Here is a 22527-nt window from a genome sequence, read left to right as displayed (position 1 = left end):
CTGAAACCATTAGCTGCTTCCCCGCACTCTTTACACCCCCTTTCTGCAAATGAGGGAACAAGGATGTCATTAAAAGGCCCTCATTGGTGTTTCTGAAGTTTGCCAGCTCCTCTGAAAGCATTAGATGTCAGCTTTGCCGGAGGCTGTCCCGGGGAACCCTGGGGAACGGGGGCTGAGGGGCAGCGGGGATGGTCTGTAGAGTCAGGGATTGGCTTTAGTTTCTAGTTAGCAATTCCCTGATTAAACAACAAACCCAGGAAAAAATCCACTTCATTCTTTAGGGAAGACATTTCTTTAGCTTATTTTTTATTTGAATGAAATCCTTCCAAACAATAGAACCACTTCTTGGTACCAGAGCCTGTTACTGAGGTGAATGTGACCAGCTCGGTGTTCAGCGACCTCTTCCTATATGTAGTGGAAGCCCAGGACAGTCTGATGACCTCTATGAGAACCAGATCCCCCTGGCATCTTGTACTCTGAGCCTCAGTTCCCTCATCTGTAAAATAGCTAAGAGGCTGGTGAGGGGTTGAATGAATGAAATGAACATAGCATTGCACCGGACACACATTTGCATCAGAATACAAGATGCAATAGCAGAAGGCAGCTGTCTGTACGCTTCTCCCGTAGGTCAAATATACAATTACCTCCACATAGGTCTTTTTAATAATTACTATCATCTTCAGTTAGGAAATAATGCTGTATTGTATTGGCTAATAAGGGGTTGTAGAAAACTTTATTTAAATGGGAATAAAAAATAGCTTAAAGTGGTTACAGAATGTAATCTCAATTACTAGAGTGGCACCATAAGGCACTTGGTTCTGTGGAGCATGTCAAAAGAATTAGTCTGTGATCTCATGAAAATTAAGTGCTAGTTTTGGGATAGGACAATCACTGGGTAAATGTTAGGGAAATAAGACAAGACTCCCCACCCCTCACCCCCACCCCCCTTTTTTTTAGGGATTGGTGTTGGTAACCTAAATCAAGGGAGCTGACCTATGTTTTCAAAGAAGCAATACCATAGCTCATCCTTTGACTTTCTGCCTCCTGGGTCTCCAGCATTCTACATTTTAAACCAGGATAAATAGCTCTATGGGCTGCGGCTGTTTTTCGTGGGTGCACATGTGTGAAAGGTCCACCTAGGCAGTTATTATGACCAGTTCCTTACCATCTGTCCTGACTTCTGAGGAAAAATAAGAGACAGGGAATGCAGGGAGGCCCCACAGGATGTTGCTAAGTGAGAGGTTTCTGAATCCGTCAGATTTGGGTTTAAATCTTGGCCTCAGGTAAATCACTTAATCTCTCTCTTTCACCTGAAATCACCTGAGGGGGATTGAGACAATGGCAAGACCTGCCTCACAGAACTGTCCAGAAACTCGAGTTAGATGGTGCATACAGGGTGGGGCAAAAGTAGGCTTACAGTTGTTCAGATGGAAAATAATACAGTAATTATTAAATAATAATACAAGAATAAACTGTGTTTCATGTACTCACAACTATAAACCTACTTTTGCCCCACCCTTGTAATGAGCTCTGCACATTGCCAAGTGTGTAGTAAGTGTTCAATCAATGTTAGTCATCTTTATTATTACTTGCCAACTCTAGGCAATCATTTGGCTAAATGTCCTTCCTGATTTCCTGTGGCCATTCCAGAATACCTTAGATATAGCCAACTATACAGTCAAGATGATACAATTTTTACTAAATGCCACCAAAAGCTTAAAAAAATAGATTTAGAGTTACTTATTAAATAATAGCGCCAGTTTTGTGATATCTTCTACCCCACCGAAGATTAAGAGGCAGGCAGGTATGTCTCCCATTGGTGAATTCTTTTCTCTGAATCAAATCCTGACAGGAAATGGTAGGCATTTCTAACTCAGCCGCAACACCTTTCACTTCCCAACTGACTGAACGCAATGCTGTCTGCCTGCCTCTTGGCTCGGCCATGAGGAGGTCAATTACCAAGCCACTTGGCCGTTCTGCTTTTTCATTTTTCCTCCTAGGCACTCACAGGGCTCAGTGAGCATATACTGTATCCATGGCTGACAACACCGAGCCACAAAAGCAACTTCTCAAAACTGACTGTAATTCTTCCCATAGCACGGGGGAGGGACAGCATCACCACAGCCCCCTCAGCAGCCCTGCACTGCTCCGTTCCCTGCTCCCCACATCCCATCAACCTCTCCTCTTTACATTAGTCTGAGGGCTGGTGACTTCTAGGTGAAAGGTCTGAAGGGGCATTGTCCCATTTCCTTGTCCCTCACTTTGTGCTTAATGGAAAAAGTGAACTTTTAGCCAAAGGCCAAGAAGTCCTTTTATAAAAGCTCAATCCTGAGGAAGGACTGGCAAGTTATTCACACAATGAGTCATCTTATTTTTTAATTAATGAAAGTGAGAATTACAAATTTTATTTAATACATGTGTAGAAAGCCCAGACCAGTCTGATGACCTATATCAGGTTCAATATCTTGGTCCTTTTTTTCCTCTAGAGGGCTCTGATTCTCATTGGTTCTGTATATGTGCTGTGTGGACTAAACGTTTGTGTCCCCCCCCCACCCCAAATTCATATATTACAGCCCTTCCCCTCAATGTGATGGTATTAGGAGGTAGGACCTTTGGTTTAGATGAGGTTTAGATGAGTTCATGGGGATAGAGCCCCTGCGATGGAATTTGAGTCCTTATACAGAGAAGAGCCCACAGCTCTGTCTCCCTGCGTGAGGACAGCAGAAGGCAGCCGTTTGTAAGCCAGGAAGAGGGCTCTCACCAGGAATCTAAGCAGCCTGCACCTGGACCTTGGCCTTCCCAGCCTCCAGATCTGTGAGAAATACCTGTCTGTTGTTCAGGCTGCCGGGCTATGGTGATTTGTTATAGCAGCCTGAGCTGATTAAGGCACCGCGCTAATGCCTGCCTGTGTGAACACTGACCATCACGAGGCTGGGCCCTGCAGGAGTCAGGAAGAGGGTCTGGCTGAGGCATCACTCCTAAGCACCCTTTCCTGCATCATTTTCCCAATAATGTCTCAGTCTTGCTCTCTCCTTGGATTTTTTGGGCAAAATGGGCCTTATAGCACATGGATGTCTGGGTATCCCAATTCATCCAATAATGTCTCAGTCTTGCTCTCTCCTTGGATTTTTTTGGGCAAAATGGGCCTTACTTATAGCACATGGATGTCTGGGTATCCCAATTCATTCCATTGTTATCCCTAATGCAAATCAGGGCAGCAATGGAAATTTAAAATAAAAATCATGTTTGGTGTCAGTCCAAGCATCCATTAGAAATAAGATCAGGATTTATAATGAGCCTCATTGGGAGAGTAAAATCCTGCAGCCTGCTGAAAACACCAACCCTCACCCATGTGCAACATACAGCAGGGCAAACGGAAACAAAAACCAAGTACCTATTTTCACAGTAAATGATATTGAGGTCCATATTTACTCGAGTGACGAACATATGGCAGTCGATTCTGACTTCATTGATTGTAGGGGGAGGCAAGGCATGCGCCACGACCACAAGACCCATGATCTGGCTGGGGATGGTCCTCCCGTGGGACAGCGACACCCGCAGTCGTAGCCGACCTGTTATGTGGATCACCTGTAACAGAACAGCGAGTACAGGACACAGTCATGTTTACAGCTGGGACGTAACAGTGTTTCTTTTGAGAGAAATGCAAAATTACATCTGGCACAGCCAATATTAGCTTGTACCTTTTGTAATCATAATGGCTGTCGAAGTGCCTTCTGTGTCCTCAAGGCAGGCGACAATAGAGAAATATTATACTCTGAGCATGTCCCAACGCAGCATTATTATTATGCTATGCTGTTGCTATTTTTCAGGCACTTTTTTTTTTTTACATTTAGAGGAAGTTCGTAAACCAGCTAAAATGACCAGAAAGTTGAGCACTGAGCTGTGAAGGAGGAGACATTTGCATGACCAGCCCTTGTTAATGGATGGTGTCTGTTTCTCTCCAAATCCACACCGAGTGGGATTACGTGGCCAACTCCTTTCAGAAGTGTGGCTCAGCTTTCCTTCATTTGGGGTTGATATCGCAAAAGGCCAAAGACTCCATGAATGAAAGACTCAGTGGGGATGACATGAATGCACCCCTTTGTGCACAGATATTCAGAGGTAACATTGAATAACCAGTAACACTGCAATTTGCTGCCGTGCCCATAAGGTTGGAGGTCGGAAGATTCGGTCCTTCTTTCCTTCCTTGTTTCTCGACCTCCTCCTGATGAAGGGTTAGGAAGACTCCCACCAATTAGGGGGCTCCTTTTGGTCACTGATGCAGAAACAGGAAGGAGAATGTTGGGCTATGATTTGCAGTTTGTTAGCCCAAATACACACCAGGTAGCCCAGGCCACTAGAACCAAACAGAAGGCATCTCTTGAAAAAGTTCCTTTGCTTATAAACTGTATGTAGAAGAGCCACAATGTTAACTTCATTAATTACGTTTTGGGGAAACAAAATCATGAAAGGATGGAAAGTGGGAAGGATTTATGTGGCTGTGCTTTGGAATGATAGAAGTTGGGTGTGTGTGTGGAGGAGGTGAAGACTCTGTGTGCGTGCGTATGCGTGCGTGTGTGTGTGCGCTAGCTGTGTCCCTAGGACTCTGCTGCAGTGTGCAGTGTGGCCTTCTAGAGCCAGGTCGTAGAGGTCATCGCTGCGATGCACTGGACCCTGTGTGTGTGTGTGTGTGTGTGTGTGCGCGCGTGCGCTAGCTGTGTCCCTAGGACTCTGCCGCAGTGTGCAGTGTGGCCTTCTAGAGCCAGGTGGTGGAGGTCATCGCTGCGATGCACTGGACCTGGAGCTCAGGGCAGCGGCTAACCAAGCTTCACAGTTGGCTTGCCAAGTGCATCCCTTTTGAGATTTTCCTTTTCCCTCTTGGCCATAAGGAACCGAGGTGGGAAGCGGTCTCTGGCCTCCCAGGAGCACTAAGATCTAGTGTCTGCTCTCCTTCCCAGGGGCTTGACTGGTAATTCCTTTCTCATTTTGTTTTTGTTTCCCTTAAGTTATTCAGTTTCCCAAAGTCAGCCACACAGCTGTCAGCCAGGGGCAGGATCAAAGCTTCCGGCTGCCCTGCGAGTCCTGGCTGCTCTGCACCCTCCCTCTTCCCTGTCCCCCTTCACGTTGCACCCAGAGCCGCCCATCTGGAAACGCCAATGAGGAGGATTATTTAGGTTATTTCAGGAGCAGTTTTTCGACCACCCGCATTTGAAGTTAACTAAATTCATACTTAATGCACCTTTGCTTTAAGCTTTGGTCGGACGAGCTACTTTTGAAATACTTGAAAATGTACCTAGAGGCAAGGATGCTAACACACCATCACAGACACATTTTTTTTGGCCAGACCTCATTAACTAATAAAGAAACAGCTAAAAGAAATGGTATTAACTTCACAGGAGGGGTGTCAACAGTTCCTGGTCCTCCTCCCAGCCAGGCTCACATAGATGCTCATTTATCATTATCTGTCTTGCACTATCAGGAACACTCAGCTTGGAAAAACACAGATCTATAAATGCGCAGGAAAACACACACCCAGAAATGATATGCTAAGTAAATCCCTGCTTGGTATTCTATTTGAAAGTGATTTATAGGTGTCTGGGCTAGAAAACATTTTGGGAGACAGACAGGCTACTGGGCTGAGCCGTATGCATGTCAGATCTCCCGGGCCTCCATCTCCAGCTTTGCCGGTGGCCGTCAGGTGTCGCTGGGGATCACAGTTGGGTCCAGTCGCGTCTAGATTTGCCATTTTCTCATTTCATTACCCTGGGCGGGTCAATTCTCTGCATCTGAATTTCATTTTCTGTGAAATGGGCATAATAACTAGTCTGCAGTTATGTTATAAAAACCAAAGGAGATAATGGAGGGGAACACTCTCTAAATTGTAAAGAAGTCTGCAAATTTCACTATGATTCTCTTCGCCTTTAAAAATATCAACTAGATAATAAGGATAAGAAGCAATTATTAATTTAATCTTGACCAAAAGCCTGGTAATGAATTATGAAAGTTTATAACCCTCTAAAATAATAATATTTGGAAGAAAATTTTGGAGGGTCTATTTTAGGTCCTTTTCCCTTCCATTTTTTTAGGTGAGGAAAGAGATTCTGGAAAGTTCATTCCCTGTGTAGAGTTACCTGACTTGGAAATGCCAAAAAAGAGCCTAAATCCGGTTTCTAGGTCTTGTGTGTCATTTCTCCTTTATCCCCGTATACATTTGATGTGCATATTCATATTGAATGGAACATGACAATTTACTGCCTTCGGTAATCTGTATATAAACCTTTAAATAGACTTCACTTATAACCAGAAGCTCAGGTTATTTGAAAAGTCTGAGAAATAGCACAAACTAAGAAGAAGAAAAAGAAAACTAAGAAACTTACTAATGTAGTAATTAAATAGTTGTCAAGAAATGTTGAAGAACAATGAGAGGGTGGGTTTGTTCATATGCGCATCTGGGGGTGAGGGAGGATGGGACTGAGTATGTTAGGTCACATAATTAGCCTTTTGGTCTTAAATTGATATGTTTTTCCAAATCTATTTCATGATGCCAACAGTTCGCCTCCCGCCCCATGTGACAGGTTATGTTCAAATTGTAGAAACATGTGTGACAGCATCTATCCAAACATGTAGACTGTTGTTTCACTTGGCAGTTGTGTTTAAGGCAGGAGATGCAGAGGAAGGCGTCTGGGTTCCAGCCCTGGCTCTGACACCGCACAGCCACGCAGCTGCGATGCTCAGAGCACTGCAATGACTTGCTTCATTCCCAGGCTGGTGTAGTAGAGATTAAAACCTAGTCCCATGAAGAGGATAAGTATTCCATTAAGGTGTTCATTGTTTTCATAATAAGATCAGCAAAGGGCATTTATTTTATTTTATTTTTAAGTTTCTAAAACATATTATGTACAAAGGCTCTTGCTATGTGCCAGGGAATAGACCAAGATGAATCAAATGTAAACCTTTCCTCAAAGAGTGTATGGACTACAAAGTGGAGTAGACGTATGTAATCACCTGGGAGATGACACAGTGACTGAGCGAGAGAGTAGTTCTCCATCCTGGTTATGTGGCAGAATCACCTGTGAAGCTTTGCTAACATGAAGGTTCCTGGGCTCTATCCCCCAGGGATTCAAGTTTGTTGGGACTGGGCTGGAGTCCAGCATTTGTTTTAAAGCTCCAAATGTGATACGTCCTACTGGAGAATAGGTGGCTAATGGGTTTGGAGTTACACCAGTGGTTCTCAATCTGCCACACAGTGGAATCACCAGGGAGTCTTAAAAGTCCCCATGTTCAACTGTACCCAAAACCAATTAAACAGGGACCTCTGGGGTAGAGGCCCTTTAGGTCTTATAGGGCTGCTGAGAGGATTCAATGAAAATGTATATAAAGTTCTCATGTATATATATGCCTGATACACAATATATGCTCAACAAGTACTATTTTATTAAGTAACAAGTATGCTCCATAAGAAAGGTAAAGGATAAGGTCTTTGGAAATTCAGGGTAGCCAGTAATACTTTTGCCTGAATGGATCAGGAAGTATATGTGAAACTGGCATTTGAGTACATTGTTGACATAAGATATGGTCATAGAATGGTGAAAGGGGTTTTCAGATTGAGAGAAGAGCTAGAGCAAAAGAATATAAAAGGGAACGTATTGGCACAGGTGCAGTGGGTGTCAACAGGTAACGAGACAGGGATGGGCCCAAATGGCAGGTACGTGTAAAGCAGTAGAGACTGGCAATGGGAGCTGGTGAGAAGAGCTGGCACCATGATTACTGTCTCCTAGCATCAGGATGATGACGATGATGATGATGATGATAGACAGAATGGTAATGATAGACAGAATGGTACTACCAGTGTGTGGGTATGAGCAGTGTGGAGACAAAGATTTCCCTGTGGACCTTGTGTATTTGAGCCTGGGGTGGGGTGGGGGGTCCTAGACAACGTGTCCAGGGGATAGTTGGAAAAAGGAGCTGCATACTTAAGAAATGATAGTTGAAAGTACAATTTTGGATTCTTTTTTTTTTCTGGAGGTGATAGTTAAAACCAGGGAATTCAGTGGAATTACTAATGAAGAAAACAGATGAGAGAATACTAAAGGCACTTCCCCTACTGTAAGTACCCGAAGCCCAAGGCAACTTATGTTTTCCTCTAAGTTAAGGTTCTCTTGCTCTATAATTACTTTTGTAAGAAATACAAACATTTCTCAAAGCTCTAAAGTTCCCTTTTCTCCATCCACAATTCCATTCTGATATAAATGCCAAGCTTGTTGCCCGTCTCAGTGGCAACATCCCAAAGAATGGGATGGCTTCCTTATCAAGTCCCCCGTGCACGAATTTCGTGCACCGGGCCCCTAGTTCTGATATAAATGCCAAGCTTGTTGCCCATCCCAGTGGTAACATCCCAAAGAATGGGATGGCTTCCTTATCAAGTTCAGTGAGTGAATGGAAAATGATTTTGAATGTAAATGTATAAGCCCAAATACACATATCCTCTTATGTGAAGAGCCATTAAAACTATACAAATAACATAGCAGCTTTAAAATGAAAGGAGGATTGTGGAGTGGAAATAACACTGAATTGGGAAACATTTGCTTTCAGTCCTGGTTCCGGTAGCCTTGGCAAGGCCTTTGGCTGGGGCAGCGTTTCCTCAGATACAAAGTGGAGGCAAAGGAGCAGACAATCAGACCGAGGGTTTCAGTAAGTTCTAGAGAATCCTGTGACCGAATGCTCCATAGGATGGCCCTCACTCCATGGTGGGTTGGGAGTCTGAGTACAGCTGCAAGTTAATAAATGCAAAGTACACTTCAAGAATTAAGCAATGGGGTTTTTATGGGTCGTCGCTGAGTTGGAGCAATGCTTTAGTTTTGGCCGATACCAGGTGAAACCTGCCTCTGTGTTCTAAAGGTTCACCTCAGTCTGGTCTTAAATCTAATCTACACACATTCTTCAAAATCGATTTCTGAACTGAGGGATTCTTCGCCCCTGAGCTCAATTCTGTATCAGAACTCAATCCTCACTGAGCTTCCTTTCATTGTTCTTGCTTTATCATAAAGAGCTGTACAAAAATGCTAAAGCCCATATTTTTCTAAACTCCTCACGCAGCACTGCCCAGATGCCAGCCCCAGTGAGGCAGAATGCACAGGATTTCTGAGCTGAAATTCCACCGTTGTTTTTTTTTAAATAAAAACCTCCAAATTCACATTATTCATCAGTCTCACATTGAAGAAATCATCATTGGACTTTTATTTTTCTTCTCTGTTACAAGTTGATGTGCACGAGGCTGTAAGTCCCTGTCCTCAGAGTTCAAGATGAGTGTGGGAGTGTTAACAAGCCACGTTTCTTGGACAAATGTATATTTCTCTTCCTGCCATATGCTCCTTCCAGTTGTCTGTTAGTGACGAACACTTAGATGTGCTCCACTAATATCTTCTCATGAGCAAGCCCATCACAAAGACCTTGCTAAAGCCTCCCCTCTGTCGATATTTAAAGAAGGGAAGTCCATGTAAAAAAAAAATGCATCTGGAAGCTATCCTCCATCTTTTAGGGAAAAAAAATCTCAGTAATATGAAACGTTTTCTTTATCAAAAGGAAGTGCTAAGTATTATGTGCATTATTTTCCACATATAATGTAAAGGAGAGAATAGGGCTAAGCAAATAGGGGCACAAAAACGCTGCAGGCACGAAAGGACGATGGATTCCCTGCGTTTAGAGCATCTTCAGAGATTTTTCACTTGTCCTTTAAGGGAATCTAAATTTACCTTAAAAACCTTAGCTTCCTTCTGGCACTCTTCTCTTTTTTCTTTTATTCTCCAGTAGAAGTCTGCTTTCGCATACAGATCATCACATCGCTCGCTCAGGAGGGAGAGCCAGCTAATTATTTCTAAGCGATGGGGGCTTTGAGGTGGCCCATAACCTGCTGACAGATAAAGGCTTATCAAGGTCTTCCGAGCTTTGACATCTAGCCTATAGAGTAACAACTTAATCTAAACTAGCCTGAGAATATCAACCTCATGCAAATTCCTTCATGCAAATTTTTAGGGAGTGGGTTTTCTGAGATTTAGACCATATTGAGTCATAGGTTGGAGAATCTGCCCTAACAGGTCTCTCTGTCCCTGTCTGTCTGCCTCCTGCCTCCTAGGTCTTTGCACAAGGCCTGGGAAAAAAAGAGACCCGAGACCAAGTACTTGTCCACAGAGGCAAGCACGATGCAGAAGAGGGCTCACAACTGAAGAATACCATCTCCCTCTCCTTTCTGGAATCTCAGATTTTATTTCTGGAAACTAACTCTACTCTAGGGGACTTTGTCATAATTCACATTGGGACTTTAGCAGCAGGGGATTAAAAAATGACCGAAGAGGGAAAAGTTGGCTTCTAAAAGCAGAGGTGAGACTGAGGAAAGGTGAGATTCAGGGGAAAAGAGGCTTGGCAAGGAGTGTGTGACAATGTAAACCTCTTCGAGGTGGTTACCAGCTCAGGACCACGTGGGTGGTGGCAGTCTTCCTAGGAGTTGGCCCCTAAGCATTTCCTGAGGTCAGGGATCTTCAGGATTGGGCTGGGTTGATGGGAGCAGGATTCAGCACTTATGGATAGAAGACCAGCAATAACTAGAAAGGAAAGGGTCTTAGGGTCTCAGAGGGCTCAATGCGAGGCCTGCTCTGCTAGTGGAGATGGCTGGGTGCTGGGAAGCTTCCTGGCCAAAGTTAAGGAAAAGGAACCCTGGTCAAAGCCAGTCCTTTCGGATGAAAGGACTGTACTTAGACAGTTAATTCCCAGGGACTTGTGACCTTCCATTTGGTTTGAATGCTTGGTGTGATTCCTGAAAGACTCAGCGAGCACTTCAGGAAACAGACGACCTGAGGCTGTAGGGAAGGGCATTCTGTGGACAGCAGAGGCAGGAAGGAAGCCAGGGACTAATCTCTACTGCCACTGAGAGACTAAGGTCTTGTCGGAAAACAGACCCACACCCACGCATGAATTTGGGCATTCCTCCTCTTGAAGATGAAGTCCACTCGCGCTGTCCAGTACACAGACAACTAAAAGGGCCTGGTACCTGAGGGAAAACATATTTTGTTCTTTAATAGGAGAGCTTAAAACACTTAAGGCTGATATTAGGGATTTATTTTAAACAAAAACAACTCTAGGGTTAGTGGTTCTTAAATTTGAACGTGCACAAGCATCACCTGGTGAGCTTATTGATAAGGTGGATTAGGTCCCGCCCCCTCCCCGCAATTTCAGGTTATTTAAACCGAGGCAGAGACCTGGGAATCTGCATTTCACCATTGCAAGTGCTTTGGATGCCAATATAGAGCCATCCTTGAAGTCTGCTTTAGGGGCCGGCCATATAGCCATCCGCCTACAGCTTCCTCTTTAGAGAGCTGAACGAATAGATAAAGATGACCTAGGAGTTCAGTCCAGACTGCCTCCTAAATGAGCAAAGAAAGATGAACATACATTTACATTTCACTCTGGACTGAAAGAATCCCTACCCCATAGAGCACAAGCCATTGTCTCCATTCTTTGGAATGGAAGCTCGGGCAATAAGCCTGGACCCTGGACTGATGTGGGATCAGGGCGTGTTTTCTGTGCACAGGGCCGCCTGAGGGGGCCGCCGGGGAGCCGTGTCAGAGCTCCTTTATTTGTGTAGTGGTCTCCTTTCTCTCAGTGGCCACGCCACAGTGGCTGCATGGCGGTGCTGCAAGCCTCTTGGGGGAGGTCGAGCTCCGCCAATCCCCTCCCCCTGCCCAGCCAGCCTCTGGCTTAGCTCCTGATTAATTCAGGGGAATCCTGGGAGGTTAACCCTTAATTTGATGGCTCCAGTGAGGAGCTGAGAGATTGCTGGTAATTTATCACCCTGTTTTTATTTTGGGTTTTTTTGGTGTTTTTTTTTTTTAAATATAGAAACATTTTCTAAGGAAACAAATAAAAAATTATTTTTAAAACCTGCACTTAAAATACATTAGCTACAGCATTCTATTCTGACATGACTGTATCCTCCAAACATAACAATTACTTCTCATCCATCTCTGTTACCACACTTCAAATACATAACATAAAAAAACAGAACCACAATTGTAGCCTTAGCTTCTCAAAATGTGTCTGGACTCCATATTTGCTTCCTGTTCCCTTTGGAGAAAATAGTCTTTCTTCTACCAAAGATAAGATTTTTTTTTTAAAAAATTGGGATTGTTTAAACTAGAGAGATTTCCTAAACAAGATTATATAAATGTATGGCAAAGATATAAGCCACATTTTCTCAGAGAGTGGAACACCTCAAATATCATTTAATAAAACAGGACCCTGGGCCTGGGTAGAAACCCCTTGATAAATTGTTAAGGGGCAAAGCAAGAAGGCTGAACTATACACATCTAATCCAATTTCACTTGATTCCGTTACTTTATTAAAGTCTCCTAGAGAAGGACAGAGACCACTGTACCTCCATGGAGGGCAACTTTTCATTCCTCTATCACTCATTGGGGAGGGGTGTCACCCTCAGGGTCCCAGAGGCCCCTTGTGGTTTAGGGTCACTGTCTTGAGGGTAAAGAGGCAGTTCCTAACATAACAGACAATAGTTGTATTTCCCGACACCATTTAAATAAAAATTCAGAACCAGTCCCATGTGCTAGGTAAGGAATAGAAACTGGCTCCCTACTCCCATCTCACCCCCCAGAAATACTACAGCATATTATCTATACTAATAAAAGAGTAATATGCTAATTAGACCGGGAGACCTTCTGGAGACCTTCCGGTCATCCTTCCAGACAAAGCTGGGGGCTTGGCTGGCTTGCAAACCACCCCCAAACGGCCCTCAGCCCCTTGCCCAGGCTGGCCACACCCCCCCAGCAGGGTCCCCCACCCCGAAGGGTGTGTGGCCGGCCTGAAAACAGCCCTCAGCCCCTCACCCAGGCTGGCTATGCCCCCCAGAGGGGACCCCCACCCTGATGGGGGTGTGATCGGCCTGCAAACCGCCCCAGCCCCTCACCCAGACTGGCACCATCCCCAGTGGGGACCCCCACCCTGATGGGGGCGTGATCGGCTGGCCTGCAAACTGCCCCAGGCTCCTCACCCAGGCCTCCCCTGCCCCCCAAGGGAACCCCCACCCTGATCCGGGACCCCCTTGAGGGCAGACCAACCAGCCCCCACTTGTGCACCAGGCATATAATAAAACCCTAATATGCAAAGCGACTGAACGGTGGAACAACCAGCTGCTATGACGCACACTGATCACCAGGGGGCAGACGCTCAACACAAGAGCTGCACCCTGGTGGTCAGTGCACTCCCACAGCTGGAGCACCATTCAGCCAGAAGCCAGGCTCACAGCTGGCGAGCACAGTGGCCGTGGCAGGAACCTCTCCCACCTCCACGGCAGCACTAAGGAGCAGCGAGCCAAGAGGTAAGGAGCAAGCAGGCAGGTGGTTAGGAGTGAGGGGTCCCAGATTGCAAGAGGAATGTCTGACTGCCGATCAGGCCTAAACTGGCAGTCGGACACCCTCCGAGGGTCCCAGACTGCGAGAGGGCGCAGGCTGGGCTGAGGGACCTCCCCACTACCCCGCATGAATTTCATGCATCAGGCCACTAGTACATAATAAAAGGGTAATATGCAAATTGACCCTAACAGTGGAACGGCCAGGAACGACTGGTTGCTATGATGCGCACTGACCACCAGGGGGCAGACGCTCAATGCAGGAGCTGCCCCTGGTGGTCAATGCACTTCCACAAGGGGAGCATGGCTCAGCCAGAAGCCTGCTTCATGGCTGGCCAGCACAGCAGCAGTGGCTGGAGCCTCTCCTGCCTCCGCAGCAGCGCTAAGGATGTCTGACTAATGGCTTAGGCCCGCTCTCCAAGGTGAGCGGGCCTAAGCCATCAGTTGGACAATTCCCAGCGCTAAGGATGTCTGACTAATGGCTTAGGCCCGCTCACCTCGGAGAGCGGGCCTAAGCCATCAGTTGGACAATTCCTGAAGGTTCCTGAACTGCGAGAAGGCACAGGCCAGGCGGAGGGACCCCCCGAGTGCATGGATTTTCGTGCACAGGCCTCTAGTACTATATATTTTCTTCGAACTGCGAGAAGGCACAGGCCAGGCGGAGGGACCCCCGAGTGCATGGATTTTCGTGCACAGGCTAGTACTATATATTTTCTTTAGAACCCATGAGCTCTTATTAGGAAAGATATAATACAAATCAAATAGTTTCCATTCCTTATCCTTGCTTAACACAGTTGTTGAGTGTGTGTTTTACTTAAATTCTTTAGTTTAACAACTAGTATTGCTAGTCTCCTGAGCCTTTGTTTCTCGTGTGTGAGAGAATTATACAGAGACTCTCGAAACTGCAACACATGCCCGACGACAGCTGTGTGCCAGAGACGGAGGGCTTCTCGCATGAACACGGCCATTCCAGAGAGCGCTCTGCGGTCCCGAGACACATTGAGGCAGCCTTCCTCCCCTCAACCCCCAACCTGAAGGTCTGCAGGAGAGTAAGTGATTGCATGTTGATAACAAAGGAAACCTAGAGGAACATCTCCTGGGTGTGGGAGTCAGCTGCCCCCTCCTCCTTAGCTGCAGAGGATGCGTTAAAGACAATTATCCATGAAGATGGGAAAAACCTTGGTCCTTGTAGAAGGACAACTCTGCTGTCTCAGGAGCCAAAGGATTTTTCAAAGCAGCTATCCCCTTAAAGGGGAAACACACAAATATTAGCAATCGTGTTTCTGATAAACAATTTTAAAGCAAACAGATGGGCCATAGATATTTTGAAAAAAATTAAAGCCTCATTATTCCCCATATTTAGACATAAAACTTCTTTAAAGATCAAAACTAAAAATGATCCCTTCCCAGGAGGCTGCAGTATGTGTCTGGGACTCTTACAGTAGGGCAGACACAGAGTTCTCTTGACTCAGGCCCTTTTGACCCAAAACTGTGCATGAAACGAGGAACAGACTAGAAGCCACGCTTGCTCAGTGTTCCTGGCACACTCGGGCAACGCATTTCCGTGTTGGACTTCAAGGACCTCCTTGCTCTGCATTGATTTCCTCATCGGGGAAGTGCGTGGGCCTAACTGTGCGGCCTGGGAGACCTTTCCTTTGCGTGGTGTCTATTAAATCCGATATTTGAACATGAAGCCCTGACCCATCATCAAAGCCCTAAGCTCTGTAACCTTCCGTCTCTCTTATCTTGGTTTCCATTCTTTGCGAGGCCCGGATGTTACGTGTTTAGCATTGATTAGCACAGGATATTTTCGTGAATGTTTCTTAACCTGTAGCTAGCATTTTATAAGGCTGCTTAATGCAATCCTAAATTTCATCCTTAATGAGAGTCATTTCTAATAATGGCGTGCCTCTCAAAACGTCTCACATTTTATGGAGTGAATTAATCCACACCTGTACCAAGACCTCTTTGTGTTCAGCATCCCAGAAAGACCGCACGCACAGCTGGAGGGTCCTGCAGACTCTCTCGTGCGACCCTCCATTACAGATGTGCGGACGGGTCAGTGCCCGTAGAACAGGCAGAAAAGGGAGGCCTCCTCATCTTCGCCCAGTCCCTTCTCTACTGTTCAGGAGTGCATTGCAGAGGACATATGTATTCCCTTTCACTTCCCTCTTTTGTTTTCCCAAATGTGTTTATATCTCTCTATATAAATGATTCAATCAAACTTAAGATTTTAACCTTCAAAAGACCCCAAGGCGCTGACATGGATTATTATCCACTCAGCATATGCAATTCAAAACACTCATATGACTTTTGTGCGTGTCACCAGCTCATTTGCTGCATTTGGTTGCTTCAGCCATGATTAGAGATAGTCATTTACAGTCACACATTTGGAAACTCTTTAACAAGCTTCTAGCAGTTTCCTTTCCAAAGCTGTTCAATGAGATGAGGGTGTGGCCTCCGCACTGATTCTCCCTGCTCCTCGTCTGTCTTTATCAGGATTTCCATTTTGTAGACAGGCTTTTAAAAAAGAGAAAAGAGAAAACAACCCAAAGATGCACAATCCGGAGCCTGTAAGTCATCATTTCAGGAAGACTGACTAAGAAATTAAAATTGAAGCCACCGCACTGTAACCTGAAAGTTCCCTAAAAGAGAAAAAAAAATCCCCTCCCTCTTTTTATTTTCAAGAATACTTTTTGAAGTAATCGGCACAAAGACTGTTCTAGCGCAGATTGCTGCAAGTGTGCTCTTGGCAAGAACATCACAAGCGCTAGAAGAACTTTAATATGCTCAAGGAGCCAAATACAAACTGACACCAGGAACTCAAGTGTGGGAACAAACGGGGGAAAAAGAGAGCATCTCAATTTAATACAGACCCACATACAAAGGGACCAATTTCTGCGCTTCATGGTTTAGCATACAATGCAGCTGTCCTCGGCGTGAATATAGAGTAGTTATACATAAGAAATTAGAATAATCAATTCGAGGGAATTTCTCAAGAGCCCTGTGGATATGTAATACTGCAACTATAATGCCTAAGAAAGCAGACATAACGCATTAAATGCGATCAGGTTGGGATCTGTCTAGAAAGAAGGAGGGTTTATACTTGAAGAAGTGTCTCTTTGATTTGACCTCTGAAGCAGACCCTCGGCAGGGAAACTCAAAATAAATAGCTTTACCTCTTCTGTAGCCTTGCTTCCCAGGTCTTTAAAATATGAGTTTGAATCATGTAACACAAGGAGGAAAATCATTTTAGAAGTGTCTGCTACGTGGCAGGAAATGGGAAGAACTTGTAGACTTTTGCACTCTGCAAGATATGGGGAGACTATTCAATTATCTTTATTCCGTCGTATAGAAGAACGAAAACCATTTTTAAAGAATATTTCCTTCCTCAAGTCATTGTCTTCTTTGGGAAGGATTTAATGGTAAGGCTTCAAGGATTTGGAGATTTTCTGCACCTCCCTCCATCCACATTTCAAATGTATCCCTGATTGGGACCAACACTTACTTTCCCCTCAAACTAAAAAGACTGCTCCTTTGCACAGTCGTGCTAAGGAAGATTTCTCCTGCAATCCCCTGGAGTTCAAATGTGCCATACATTTTTTTCCCCTTGGGTAACTGTTTGAAGTCCCCTTTAAAAATAATGCCTTGAGGATAATTTTCCCTAATGCCATTTAAAGAAGCTTGGAAGCATATGGCCCTTGAAGTGCACAGGGTTCTAATGAAGTAATCACAACACCGCGCAGATGCGGACGTCCACCAGGAGCTCTCACACCCAACCCAGATCGGCCTTTAGGAGGAAGTAAAATTCTGCAGAAACGCCTTTCCTCCATCTGCCAGCGAAAAGGCTTAGTGAGCCAGTGCGCTAAAGTGGTGACTTTCAACCTTTGAAGGATGGGAGGTGGTGGAAAGGTTGTGTCAGGATCAGAACTGTCAGTGGCAAAGCAAATCAATTCAGTAGCTTGTAAGGCAACTCAAGACAAATATTCCTCTGTTGTGCCGTCTCAAGTCAAAGTGTAGGAGGAGAAAATAAAGTTTCTTTATAGAGTTCTATTTGATGTCGTCGCTACTAGCTCTCCCATTACCTTAGGTGATTCTCCACACGGCCAGCAAAGACTAAATAAAACAAAGACATGGGATATTAATGCACTTTCCCCAGAACTGGGATGAGCACGCCGCTCTCCTGCCGTTTCGCAATGGATTCTCTAAATCCATCACAATTAAAATCACACTTCTTCAGGCGCAACCTCATTAGTGCTGAAATATCACGTCTTGTGCTATTTTGGGGAGGGGATTTTAGCAAAACAAGTAATGATTCTCTTGATTATTGGAGTGACTTGCGCTATCATGACTGCCAAGTAAGAGTGTGACTGTTTAAGTGAACTGGCATCAGCACCTGGCTTTTTTACTCCTACTTTGGTCTGGGCAGACATAACTCCTGAATGAAAAGCCGTAGGCAGTCTGGGCAGACTCCCCCCACCCCCAACATCTCCTTTTCCATGACACTTCTGAAGGGAGCGGTGAGGTGAGCAGTAGACTGGCAGGTGTGTGAACTGGCAGATGTGTGAATTACTCAGATTTAGAGGCAGGTGTCTTACTCTTTCTTGGTTTCTACCTGGTCAGATAATGCTTTTCAAATGTTCCTGCAACATTTTGTGTACCCCATCTGAATGACATGATTTCATTCATTTGACAAGTATTACTGAGATTAATATACAGGGTGTCCCCTCAAAATGTATAGATACTTTAACAGCTGATTTCTATTACATTTTAAAAATGAAGTGTATTTTAATAATTATTCAGAGTGTATGTACATTTTTGGGGGGGATACCCTCTATTGCCGGGCACTGATCTAGGCTCTGGGGATACAGTGGTGAAGAAGATAGACAGCTTTAACAGCTGATTTCTATTACATTTTAAAAATAAAATGTATTATAATAATTATTCAGAGTGTATGTACATTTTTTGGGAGGACACCCTCTATTGCCAGGCACTGATCTAGGCTCTGGGGATACAGTGATGAAAAGGATCGACAAAGGTGGAGAGATGAGTCTGATACATATTTCTTGCTGTTGTAAGGGGCTGCTCTGGGGGCCTGAGTGGAAGCGGGAAGGCCAAGTAGGAGGCCCCTGCAGAGGCCAGGTCGGGGAGACAGTGGTAGCCCAGGAGGAAATGGTGGGAGGCAGCTGCGTTGTGGATCCACTTTGAGGTAGAGCTGATAGAGTTTGCTGATGTATCAAATGTGGGGTCTGAGGTGATGAGTGGTCTCTAAGCTTTTGGCCCGAGCCCCGGGGTAGAGGACGCTGACACTTACTGAGGTGGTAAGGGCTGGTGGATGGCAAAATGTTTTGAGAGGTGGGTTTTGTTTTGGTTACATTAAGATTGAAAGATTGTCAACATTCAGGTAAAGAGTCAGTAGGACATAGAAGTTTAAATGTACTTCTTTAGTTTCATTTTTCATACTTTATTCAAAAATCTTCTATCTGCTAAAATACAGTTTCAGAAATTTTACACATATGTTATGGTAAATGCCATTGGTTAAATGGGGAAATTAGTGATGTGCGTGCTTCAGTCCTGATTTTTTGGTCCATGTCTGAGAGGACAATGGGGTTATTTTCTGATAAAACACACTGTTCAGTTAGGACTAATGACCAGATAAACAACAGTAATAACATCCACATTATGAAGCCTATGCAACCTGCAGAGACAAATTCTATTCTTCATATACTTCCATTAGACATCATTTCCATCTGTCTTTTCACAATCCAGGCGAGGAGGTTAAATCCATGTATCCCAGGTCACATTCAGCCCCCGATATGAAAGTGTAGACAGCACCATGTTGAAGAAGGTTCACTTTGAATGTTCTAAGAAGGTAAGCACTATGCCTCGCCCCTGCCACTCCCACTTCACCTGGTCTCTGGAAGACAGAATCTGAGTTCATGATCAGGGGGAAGGAAGGCAGCGTGTAGAGGTCCCTCCTGGCAGAACACTGGCAAACATTTAGCAAATGTTGGTCCACTTTGCAAAGGCTTCCCTTTCAAAATCACTTCTGCACACGTTCACAAAGCAATGACCTTCTCCTAGTAGCTACTAGAGGACTGCTGTTTATGTTTGATTTCCTTAATCCCGCTAAAGCAGCGAAGAAGGCTTAGCTGGTAATTTATTTATAAGAAATTATAATAAGGCTTCAGCAATTTGAATGCTGGGCAAAAAGAGGGAGGGAGGTCGAACAGAGGCAGGGTATCCGAACTTAGAAGTGAGCATTGTGACAGTCTTTTGGTTTATCTACCCTTGGAATCAATTTTGTCATTTTTAATTGACCGATTTTCCCTTGTTTGCTTAACATTTATTAATTGATTGTTATGCTCATGCAATTAATTCAAAAGCTGGCAAGTTTAACGCAGAGAAATTAATTTTCTTTTACCAACATGCCACTTAAAATACATTTTTGGAAGCCTGGGTCACCAGGAAATTACCTTCAAATTAATCAACAAGGAAATTAGATGGTAGTGTCCCTTGATATCTGTCAATCCAAAAGATGTCGGCTTCTTCCTTTTGTTTGATTGGGCTTTTGCCGCTGAGTAAGGAATTAAAAAATACACAAAAATCCTGGATATTAACTAAAACTACCCTGCATCTTAGCAGGCAGGGAGAGGGAAGCAGTTTCTTTGTTTAAATATGCAATGTTTAAATGAATTTTCATTCCCACTGAGAGAGATTTGTAGAAAAGAGGTACATTTTATGAGAACATGAAAATTAAGCTCATTACCTTCTTTCCTAAGCAGCTCTTTTGCCATTTTCCTGTATTTCCCCTATATGAAACCTTGCTAGGTGCCACCACTCTGCCAGGCCCTATGGAGGCAAACCTGTCAGGCCCTAAACTAGACCTAAAAGTGGAAAGGGCGGGGCAGCGCTGGGGAGAACTGCCCTGATGAGGCACAGTGGGAGGTGCTCATGGAGGAAGCAGCATTTGAGCTGAATTTTTATAGATGAGTAGAACTTAATTGGCATTTAGGTCAAAGAACTATTATAAGTAAAAGTACAGAGACACAAAACTGCCTTTTTGTGTTTCGGACTGGAGAGGAGTACAGAGACCAGAGTAGAGTAGGTGGGGAAATGCTGGGGCAGGTGCAAGGGGGCTGGGCTGTGGAACGCTCTGATGCTGTACCAAGGAATGGTGACTTTATTTTATAGACAAAGGGGGAGCCGCTGAAGACTTCTCAAGAAAATATTATATGACTTGACCTGATTTTTAGGAAGAAAATTCTGAGGGCATTCATTCATCATTCACTCTCTCACTCATTCATTCGATCAATGTTTGATTAACTTTTACCAGGCACTGCTCTGTGCCAGTCACTGGGGCTATCACTATTACTAAGCAGCTCACAGTCCACCTCTCTATACCTAATGTGATCAGGGCTCTAACAAGAACGTGAATAAAAGGAATGGCCAGCAGCCTGTCAGATGAGGGTAAAGAATGAACATTGGTAAGGCTAGTGTTCCGCTAGTTAGTCAGTCTTGAATCTTGAACTGCTCTTTATTTTTAATAACCCTTCCATCAACTTCATCAGAGGTTAAAGTTGGAATTATTGAGTGTGTCACTTCTCTTGGATTCATCTTCGATCCTCTGCCTCTCACTTCCCAGAGCCAGTCAATCATCAAGGCTTGTGAATGCTTCCTTGAGCACGTCTCGTTATAGCCATTCTGCGTGCCATGAGGCTAACATAGACTATTGAAATCTTACATCCGGACAACTTGGTGGGCAGCTTCCTACCTGGTCTCTCTTATTTTTCCTCTCTGGTTTATCCTGCAGATTCATCTTCCTAAAGTGTCTTTAACTTAGGAAAACAGACCATTAGTGATATGATTCCCATCATATGTAACTTTGGAGCAACCACATGGCCTCTCTGAGCCTCCATTTCCATGTGTCAAGTGGGCACGCTCACCCTAGCCATCTCTGTCTTACAGAATTGCTGAAAAAAAAACAAATGAGGCAGTGCATTTAAAAATACCTTGAAAACGTCTAGCGCCATGTCGACATATGAAATATTATTATTGTTAATCTTATTAGTCAATAACCTTGATTGATTCTGGACTAAAATTGAGACCAACTAGACCATTTAGCTTTCATAAAAGTCTTGTGACAATTTAGTCCCAACCTCATCTTGTATAGTTTCCCTCCCTAAACTCTAAAAGCTTTGCATACCACCTACTGCATCTGCCTTGTGTTTACCTTCTCCATACCTTTGCTCATACCACCTCTCAGGCCAGGAATCCCTTCCTTGTCCCCCTCCATCAGTGAAAATAATATCCAGTTTCAAGATCTATGTCAAAACCCTTTTTGCTCTTTGGCCTCTCTAGCCCCAAACTGTCCTCATCCCTTTGAACTCATACTATTGTTCCTGCCACCCAGTCAGCACTAGGTATGTCCCATTATAGGTTGTTCTCTCATTGTCTCTTTCTCCTTAAAGGCACAGAATGTGTCTTTCATTTCTGTGTGTACCTCACAGGACACAGAACATGGGAGGCACCCACTGATGGAGTGACTGCTTGGACACTCTATCCATCGGCAGCATGGGAGCTCATAGTGTCCTTAGCTTATTTCTTTTGATTCTAACAAAGCCTCTAAGATAGGCAGAGCAGGTATTAATGTACCGGTTCTATAAATCAGGAACTGGAGGCTAAGAGAGATGAAATGTTTGGTTATGAGTGCACAGCTATAATGTAGTTCTGATGTTCCTTCAAGTTCAGTGTTCTTTTTCCCCACCGCCCTGCATCCCACCGCTCTCCGTCCCTGTTTTGATCCATCTGAGCTTCTAAAACTGTTCAGTTCTCTCTGATGCTTCAGAAATCTTTCAAAATAAAATTGCTTTAGAAAGTACATGTTGGTAAGATTCTTCTTGGGGGTTAGTTACTCCCCGAATACAATTGCATACTCAAGATGTCACCCTATTAGAACTACAGAAAATGTCCAGGGAGTTTGGCTCATCATTGCCCTGGAGAGAATACACTTACCATTTCACTTTAAAGAACTTAAAGTCTCCACATTACTAATTACTGAGTCTGGTAACTGATTTATTTATTTCAATACAAAGAGGGATATATATATACTA

The 22527-nt window shown here is 44.3% G+C and overlaps 1 protein-coding gene across 1 annotated transcript in view; it reads right to left on the bottom strand.

The window, feature by feature from the left end:
* Positions 1 to 22527, bottom strand: part of NPAS3 (neuronal PAS domain protein 3) — a gene marked incomplete at its 5' end in the record, with an annotated part of 646962 nt that overhangs the window by 26672 nt on the left and 597763 nt on the right. Inside the window, one exon of the mRNA XM_014546418.1 lies at positions 3395 to 3588. Coding sequence (XP_014401904.1) covers positions 3395 to 3588 — 194 coding nt within the window. The remainder of the gene's footprint in view (positions 1 to 3394; positions 3589 to 22527) is intronic.

The sequence above is a fragment of the Myotis brandtii genome, unplaced genomic scaffold, assembly GCF_000412655.1.
Source record: "Myotis brandtii unplaced genomic scaffold, ASM41265v1 scaffold443, whole genome shotgun sequence".
NCBI lineage: Eukaryota > Metazoa > Chordata > Mammalia > Chiroptera > Vespertilionidae > Myotis > Myotis brandtii.
Note: the sequence above shows the minus strand (reverse complement) of the source record. Positions and strands in the feature narration are given on the sequence as shown.